Source organism: Solanum dulcamara, chromosome 6, assembly GCF_947179165.1.
Source record: "Solanum dulcamara chromosome 6, daSolDulc1.2, whole genome shotgun sequence".
NCBI classification, from domain to species: domain Eukaryota; kingdom Viridiplantae; phylum Streptophyta; class Magnoliopsida; order Solanales; family Solanaceae; genus Solanum; species Solanum dulcamara.
The window spans coordinates 53,811,459-53,820,246 of record NC_077242.1 but is presented as its reverse complement, the minus strand read 5'-3'; the positions used below and the strand labels follow the sequence as shown (position 1 = coordinate 53,820,246).

The window sequence follows — 8,788 nt, the reverse complement described above, 5'->3', positions numbered from 1 at the left end:
TAGGTGTTATACCCCAGAAAAATTGGCCTAAGGATGGCATAAGAGAGACCAACAAAAGAGACCATTCAGCGAAGCTGAGGCTGAAGAGTTTTGGCAGAAGATGCAGCCAAAAGAGTATTCTATAGTAAAACATCTGGAGAAAGTACCTGCCTAAATCTTAGTGTGGGCATTGTTGATGAGGTCGCAACAGCACAGACATGCTTTGATGAAAGCTTTGGATGACACTTACATACCTGTGGGTACAGATAGAGATAATCTAGCTGCTATGGTGAGTCGAGTTGTTCAAGGACACTACATCAGTTTTAGCAATGAAGAGTTTCCCCTTGAAGGTGTGATGCATAACAAAGCTCTGTATGTCATTATTAAGTGCCTTGATAAGATCATGAATCGTGTATTAATCGATGATGGATCGGGTCTTAACATTTGTCCTTTGTCCTCTCTTAAACAGTTGAACTTTGATTTGGGAAAAGTCCAACAGAACCAAGTTAAGGTTAGAGCTTTCGATGGGGTCCAAAGAGATACATTAAAATCTATGAACTTGGGTATTCAGGTAGGTCCTGTTGATTTTGTTGTAGAGTGTCAGGTGATGGACATCACTACCAGCTACAACCTACTATTAGGAAGACCATGGATCCATGTGGCTGGAGCCATGCCCTCTACTCTCCATTAGATGATAAAATTCGTGAAGAATGACCGTGAGGTAGTTGTTTATGGTGAAGGAACTCATACAAATAGTTGTGCACCAATTATTGATGATATTACTATAGGTACCAACTTCTACACAGTGGATCTGGTAAATGCCACAAGCGATGATTTGTCCCCACAACCTCCTATGCCTTCTATTTATAAAATGATAGCCATTATCATGCTTCAAAGAGGTTTTGAGCTAGGATTCGGATTGGGGAAGAACTTATAAGGAATTATCGAGCCTATTCAGATTCCTAATAGAGGATTGAAATATGGTTTGGGATATGTCCCCATAGAAGATGACGAGATAGATGTGATAAGCAGGAGTGTTGTTCGGGTGTTGGCTAGGCCAATACCTCACTTGTATCTGTTATTTCCCATATGGGAACATATGAATGATGGCGATCTTAGGGAAAGAATCTGGAATCTTTTTGAGGAAGTTGACACAATCTTGGAGGAAGAAACGGGGACATCGGGCATCCATGATGCTGAGCCAGAGGAGAAATTATCTGATTGGATGTCCACACTACTCTTAGTCCCTCACTCATCTTGTAAAAATAACTTAAAACCTGATAATATCGTGTCATGTCACAAGCTAAATAAACAAAATGAGATAGATGATGAGTTCGAGGATTATGATGAAGAGGCTACGATACCTGAACACCTCACCGAGGGATTGAAACAATTTGAGTAGCAATACAAGCCAAATTAAGAGGATGGCAAGATCAGAATCTGTGTTGATTATAGAGATCTGAACAAAGCTAGACCTAAAGATAACTTTTCATTGCCAAATAACCACATTCTCATTGATAATTGTGCTAAGCATGAGATGCAGTTGTTCGTGGATTGCTATACGGGTTATCACCAGATTCTAATGGATGAAGAAGATGCAGAAAAGACGGTTTTCATCACACTGTAGGGTGTGTATCATTATTGAGTAATGCCATTTGGTCTCAAGAATGTTGGGGCCACTTACATGAGAGCCATGATGACCATTTTTCATGATATGATTCACAAGGAAATTGAAGTGTACGTGGATGATGTCATTATCAAATCCCATGAGAGTGAGGATCATTTGACTCACTTGAAAAAGTTCTTTAATCATTTGCTCAAATACAACTTGAAATTAAATCCCGCTAAATGTGTTTTTGGAGTGCCAACCGGCAAGTTGTTGGGATTTATAGTCAGTAAAAAGGGTATCGATCCTGATCGTGCTAAAATCAAGGTGATTAAAGAATTACGTCCACCAAAGACCAAGAAGGAAGTGATGAGATTTTTAGGAAGATTGAACTACATTAGCCGATTCATAGCTCAGTCCACATTGATCTGTGAGCCTATATTTAAGCTGCTGAAGAAGGATGCATTGACAAAATGGACCAAAGAGTGTTAGAAAGCTTTCGATGCTATCAAAAGTTACTTGTTTAATCCATCGGTGCTAGTTCCTATGAGGGAAGAAGTTCTGTTGTTGCTATATTTTTCGGTCTCAGATAATGCATTTGGATGCGCGCTAGGTCAACATCATGAGACTGGGAAGAAGGAACGATCAATCTACTACTTAAGCAAGAAGTTTACTCCATACGAGGCTCGTTACACTCTTTTGGAGAAAACTTATTGTGCTTTAACTTGGATTGCTCAAAAGTTGAGATATTACTTGTTTTCATATACTACATATCTCATTTCCAAATGGATTTATTGAAGTATATCTTTCAGAAAGCGATGCCTACCAGAAAGTTGGCAAAATGGAAAATGCTATTAAGTGAGTTTGATATTGTGTATGTGACCCAAAAGGCGATAAAAGCACAAGCCTTAGCAGATCATCTCTTAAAAAATCCAGTAGATGAAGCATATGAGCCGCTCAAAACTTATTTTCCCGATGAAGAGGAATCAGTCATGGGTGAAGATATCTCCAAAGCATACCCTGGTTGGAGAGTATTTTTTGATGGGGTAGTGAATCATGAAGGAAATGGAATCGGAGCAGTCCTAATATCAGAATCTAGCCAATATTATCCTATGGGGGCCAAACTTTAATTTCATTGCACGAACAACATGGCTGAGTATGAAACATGTATCATGGGTCTAAGGATGGCTATTTATAAGGAAATCCAAGAGTTATTGGTAATCGAAGATTCAAATTTATTGATTCATCAGGTTCAGGGGGAATGGGCCGTGAAGAATTCAAAGATTGCACCGTACGTGAAGTTAGTACAAAGGTTGTGTAAAAGGTTTCACAAGATCGAGTTTAGGCATACCCCAAGTTGCAAAATGAATTTGTTGATGCTCTTGCTACTATCTCCTCAATGATCAAACATCTGAGTACAAATGATCAAACATCTGAATACAAGTTACATTGACCCTGTGGAGATATATTTGAAAGAACAACTCGCTCACTGTTCTCATGTAAAAGTAGAACCAGATGGGAGACCTTGGTATTTTGACATAAAAAAGTATCTAGAAACCGAAACTTATTCAGATAATGTTACTTTCAATCAGAAGAAAGAAATACGTCGAATGCCTAACGATTTCTTTCCAAGTGGAGAAACCCTTTATAGGAGAACTCCAGATATGGGACTTCTCAGATGTGCCGATGCCAGTGAAGCTACGAAGCTTCTCTAACAGATTCATGTGGGATTTTGTGGAACTCATATAAATAGGCTTACCTTGGCGAAGAAGATCCTTCGATCTGGCTATTTTTGGATGACTATGGAGCATGATTGTTGTAAGTATGTGCAAAAATATCATCAATGTCAAATGTATGGTGATTTGATTTGAGTACCTCCTCACGAACTCAATGCTATGAGTTCTCCTTGGCCATTTGTGGCTTGGGGTATGGATATCATTGGTCCAATAGAGCCATCCGCCTCTGATAGACATAGGTTCATTTTAGTTGACATTGATTACTTCACCAAATGGGTGGAAGCAGCTTCATATAAATCAGTTACGAAGAAGGTAGTAGAAAACTTCATCCGTAACAATTTAATATGTAGATTTGGAATACCAGATTCCATCATTACCGATAATGGAGCAATTCTCAATAGTCATTTGATGAAAGAGATATATGAGCAATTCAATATTAATCACCGAAACTCAACCGCGTATCCTCCTCAAATGAATGGAGCCGTAGAAGCTGCCAACAAGAACATCAAAAAGATCTTGAGGAAAATGATTGACAATCACAGAGGTTGGCATGAGATGTTTCCATATGCTTTGTTAGGATACCAAACGACTATCAGAACATCAATTGGAGCAACCCCATACTTGCTAGTATATGGGACGGAGGCTGTAATCCCCGCCGAAGTGGAAATACCTTCGTTGAGAATCATTCAAGAAACTGAATTAAACAACGCCGATTGGTGAAATTATTCAACCACATATTCAAGTTTATGTTCATGTTCATGTTCTTACATTTTAATTATGCACAAGTTTAGATCGTTCTATTGAAGATGAACCTTTACAAACCCTCTCAGATATTATCATTCTAATCATTAGTGGTTTAAACTTTATTTGTTGAAGATTGATTTGTCTACGGATCTAATATAATTTTTATGGTATTGTTTGCTATGTCAAGATCATGAGGTTAAGTTTAATTTGCCTATGGATCTAATATGAGCTTTATGATGTTGCTTGTTATGTGAGAATCATGAAATTGACAATTTTGCCTTAACTTGAGTTCAATGATTTTGTTTCAGCTGTGATATAGATCTATGAAAATCTAACTCTGAATTTTGTTTGAAACATTTATGTTAAAACTTGTAATATTTTATATTTTTATTTGGATCCATACAATTGAATTTATTTGCTTGGGAAATCTGGAGTATCATCACACTAATAAAAGTTTGATTTTTTGCTTGAATATGTGGTTGAATAATTTCATTGCAATTATTATCGATGAGTCCCTTTGGCATAACTTTTTGACTTTTCCAATATCTTTTTGAATAATTTTAGAAGCAAATCTTGGAAAGTCGATATTATTTGATTTTGTTGACAAAATTTGGAAAAAACTGGTCATTCCTTTTGAAATTGATTGCTCTGTCTAAGACTTATTTGGCTAAAGTTTGAATTAAAAATCTAGTGAGTTGTCTTTGTTGATTTGATTGACTTTACCCATGGGTTTATCACTATAAAAAGAGAAGGAGACAGAGAGAAAGAGGGGGAGAAGAAAAACAAGAAGAGAAAAAACAAGGAGAACAAAAAAAACACAGAGAGAGTTAAGAAAGAAGAAAGAAGAAAACATTTTTATTTTTACAGTTTAGAATCTCAAACGAAAACAAAAAAAAAAGAGTTGCTTGCATACTTTAATATTCTATTTCTAGTGTTTAACATTGGAGTTCAGATTTCTATTTACTTATTCTTCCTAACTAAAGTATCCAGGTTAGTTCCAACTTTTCTTTATATGTTGGTTTATTATTTTAAAATATTTTGTCTTGTTTGTTTGTTCTGTTGAAATATAATTATAATTATGATGTATCCCTATATTATTCGTATACTGCTTATATCTTCTTCATAGTTTAGCAGGATTTGAACTTCAAAGTTCGAGAGGCGAAGAGTTCGCTTGGGTCGGAGAAACTACTACTTCTTTTTATGTCTTTGTTTATTTATATTATTTTTTATTTAAGTTGTAATAAATTTGTAAATACTATATAATGAAATTACTTGGGGAACAACTTAAGATGGGGGAGGGATTAATGTGCTACATGTTTTATTATCCATATTTACTTGTTAGATTTGTTGTTAAAATAGTTGTCTATCTATATCACCTTAAGCATGTTGGGCTGATTAAATAACCATTAACATGTGTTTAAAAATATTTGAATCTGAATTTTGCTTAAACATCCGTAATCATTTCAATATGTTTGTATGTATTTAATTTTGACTTCTTTGAACATCCGCGTAATATAAATTAAATAATTTGCTCTCGTCTTGGTGAAGTTAAAATGTTATAAAATACTTGTTCAAAGATCAATTTTGTATTATAATTTGTTTTTAGATATCATATCTATAGGCCTCTACTGATTAATTTTCAACATACAAATTCATATAACTACCCTGTCTATAGGGTCAAATAAATAAATTTCTATATTAACACTTATTGAAATCATGTTACAGTTTTTGATTGAGCTAGATGTCATATTTATAAATAATTAAATCCCTTGAAGAGAAACTATTTTTTATGATTGTTTGTTTCATTTAAATGATTCATTTAAAATTATCCCTCTTTTATTTAGTCATTTTTATACCAAGTTTATTACTTTTATAAATTATCCTAAATGTTTTAAAATTTATATTTCTTTCAAATTATTTAATGTTTCGATTATTGTTAAAACTCATTTTTCCAAAGTTAGTCAAATAATTTTCAAATCGTCAGACAACCGTATGTTAGCGGCTATTTTAAGTGCTAAAATCTTCTTAAAATAGTAATATGAACCTCATACCTTTTTCTCTGAATTTGTAAGAATTACATCTGTTACGGTCTTTTAAATTAAGTTTTCTTAATTTTTTTAGAAAATTAAGTGGCGACTCTTCTTTTACTAAAATTAATTTTTTCTCTATAAAGTTGAAATTAATTTTAAACCGAGTTTTTTTGATATAATAGAAATGGCGACTCACTGGGGACTTAATTAGATTCTAACCATTAGATTTGATTATTTATTTGACTAACTGTTTGAATTTATAATAATTAGTAATTCATATTTTCCTTAATTGCACAATTACGTGTTTAATTTATATATTAAACTATCATTTGCATTTAATTGCATCTTTCTATTGAATGTATAGTATATTAAAGAACGGTTTTGCAGAACGGCAGCCGGACTTTTTATACTTGACCCTTTTTCAGAACGATTGACAATTTATTGATACGCCATGTGTCCAATGGTTGTCGTGAGTTCCAACCTGAGTTGTCCGCTTGGGTTACCAGTCTTGCAAAAGCCACTTCTAGTTAACCTAGCGTAGAGCTAAACCAAAACCCTTATTTAGCACATTGATCTAAGACGATCTAATACCCGAGGCATATTGGGCCCATTAGAAGCACACCTTGTGTCTATTTGGCCAATTGGTCAATAAAAGACAATCATGCTTATGTGTTTAATTGAAGGATGTATATGTTATTTTTAAACAAATCAATTACCCAATGGGGGTAGGGGTAACTTATTTTCTTTCTTGTAGGGTTGACCCAGTAGACGAACCCTTAAGAACCCAGATGGTGACTCCCTCCTTACCTCCGAGTGTGGTGGAAATTTATGAACAACGAAGACAAGAAAAAGGTTCGAAGTCACATAAGCCATATCCCGTCAATTATGGAAATGGAGACTTGGCCTGATTTAGTTGGAACAATGGTAAAATTCTGGGGCAGTGATAACATGGTGTTTAGATTCGGGGAAATAGAAATGACCCCAACTATCCAGGAAGTCCTTGCTAGTTACGAGAGTATAAGCATGTGTAACAAACGGAAGCGTAAGCTTGAGAGTGACCTCCTTATTCCCAAAATATGGGATTTCGTCAAGATCAAGAAAAAATTTCACCTGTCAAAGTTAAATAGATGGACAGGCTTCCCGGACCAAACATTCCACTTCAAAAACTTTACACTCAATTTGGACGAGCAAGAGCTTTCGAAAAGTATCAAGACGAATTTGTCTCAAAGGAAAAATGGGAGGAAACACGTCCCTTTGTGTTTGCAATATGCCTACTTGGGACAATGGTTTTTCCCCAAGGCCCAAACTATACTATCCATCCAAGTGTAGTAATGGTCACTCATGCCATCTTCAATGGGATAGACTATGAGTCCGCAACCAAGTACTATACTTTGGCACCCATGATTCTTACGGACATTTATCGAGCTTTGGATAAGTGTAAAAATGGTGGACAATTCTTTCAAGGATGTAATCTGATACTTCAGTGGTGGATGATGAGACACTTACTCAAAGCTCATGATCCAGAACATCCAGATCCTTTGAGACGACCAGACGAACTTGAAGGTCATGGTTTGTTGTTATATTGTAATCATTTTCACAGAACTGGAGGTCAAAAATTTTGGTATCCAAGGCTTCACGGATTAAGAAAAGAAAATGTGCAATGGTCAATCAAGAGTATGGTGCTACCAGAGTAAATAACGATTCAAGGGGAAAAGGTCCCTTACTTGATATTAGCCGGATTAAGAGGAACCCGACCGTATGCCCCCGCTCGAGTCCTTAGACAACTGGGAGGAAAACAAGAACGTCCACAAACCGCAAACATGAGAAAGTTCGCAACGGACCACAAAGGTGGCCAAGTCTCTTTTGCTGAACAGATACGCAAAACATGGAAAACTCGAAGGGCTGATTAAATAACCATTAACATGTGTTTAAAAATATTTGAATTTGAATTTTGCTTAAACGTCCGTAATCATTTCAATATGTTTGTATGTATTTAATTTTGACTTCTTTGAACATCTGCGTAATATAAATTAAATAATTTGCTCTCGTCTTGGTGAAGTTAAAATGTTATAAAATACTTGTCTATCTGATCAATTTTGTATTATAATTTGTCTTTTAGATATCATATCTATAGGCCTCTACTGATTAATTTTCAGCATACAAATTCATAAAACTACCATGTCTATAGGGTCAAATAAATAAATTTCTATATTAATTCTTATTGAAATCATGTTACAGTTTCTGATTGAGCTAGATGTCATATTTATAAATAATTTCCAGCATGTAGACTTACGTAGCTACCATGTTTAAGATTTAACAAAATATCGCTTATATGCTATAGGAACCATGCCTATAGGAACTATATAATAAGCCCGACAAGTTAAATATTCGGTATCATATTCATAATCCTATTTATATTTTCAGCATGTTATTCGGTTGTAATGAATACTTTTACAATGTTATTTTTCACATATGTAGGTTTTATATAATAATCCCAACATATTAATTGTTTAGATATCATGTTCATAGGATACATTTATCATGATAAAAATCATATAGAAATCATATCTATAGGATTAAAAGATTTTTCTTTGATATTTTATTTAGAAATCATGTCAATAAGATTTTAATAATTATTTATCATAGTTTTTTTTATATATTAAAACCGTGCCTATAACTTTTGATAAATATTT

The 8,788-nt window shown here is 34.5% G+C and overlaps 2 protein-coding genes across 2 annotated transcripts; both read left to right on the top strand.

Moving 5' to 3' along the window:
* The first annotated feature begins 2,733 nt into the window (after nt 1-2,733).
* LOC129892863 (uncharacterized) lies at nt 2,734-3,300 on the top strand. Its single transcript, XM_055968398.1, has 2 exons — nt 2,734-2,876; nt 3,030-3,300. The coding sequence occupies exons 1-2, from the start codon at nt 2,734-2,736 to the stop codon at nt 3,298-3,300; spliced, it is 414 nt and encodes a 137-aa protein (XP_055824373.1).
* Nucleotides 3,301-3,480: 180 nt separating this feature from the next.
* On the top strand, nt 3,481-4,041 carry LOC129892862 (uncharacterized). Its single transcript, XM_055968397.1, has one exon. It carries the CDS (start codon nt 3,481-3,483, stop codon nt 4,039-4,041), a length of 561 nt encoding a protein of 186 aa, XP_055824372.1.
* The last annotated feature ends 4,747 nt before the right edge of the window (nt 4,042-8,788 follow it).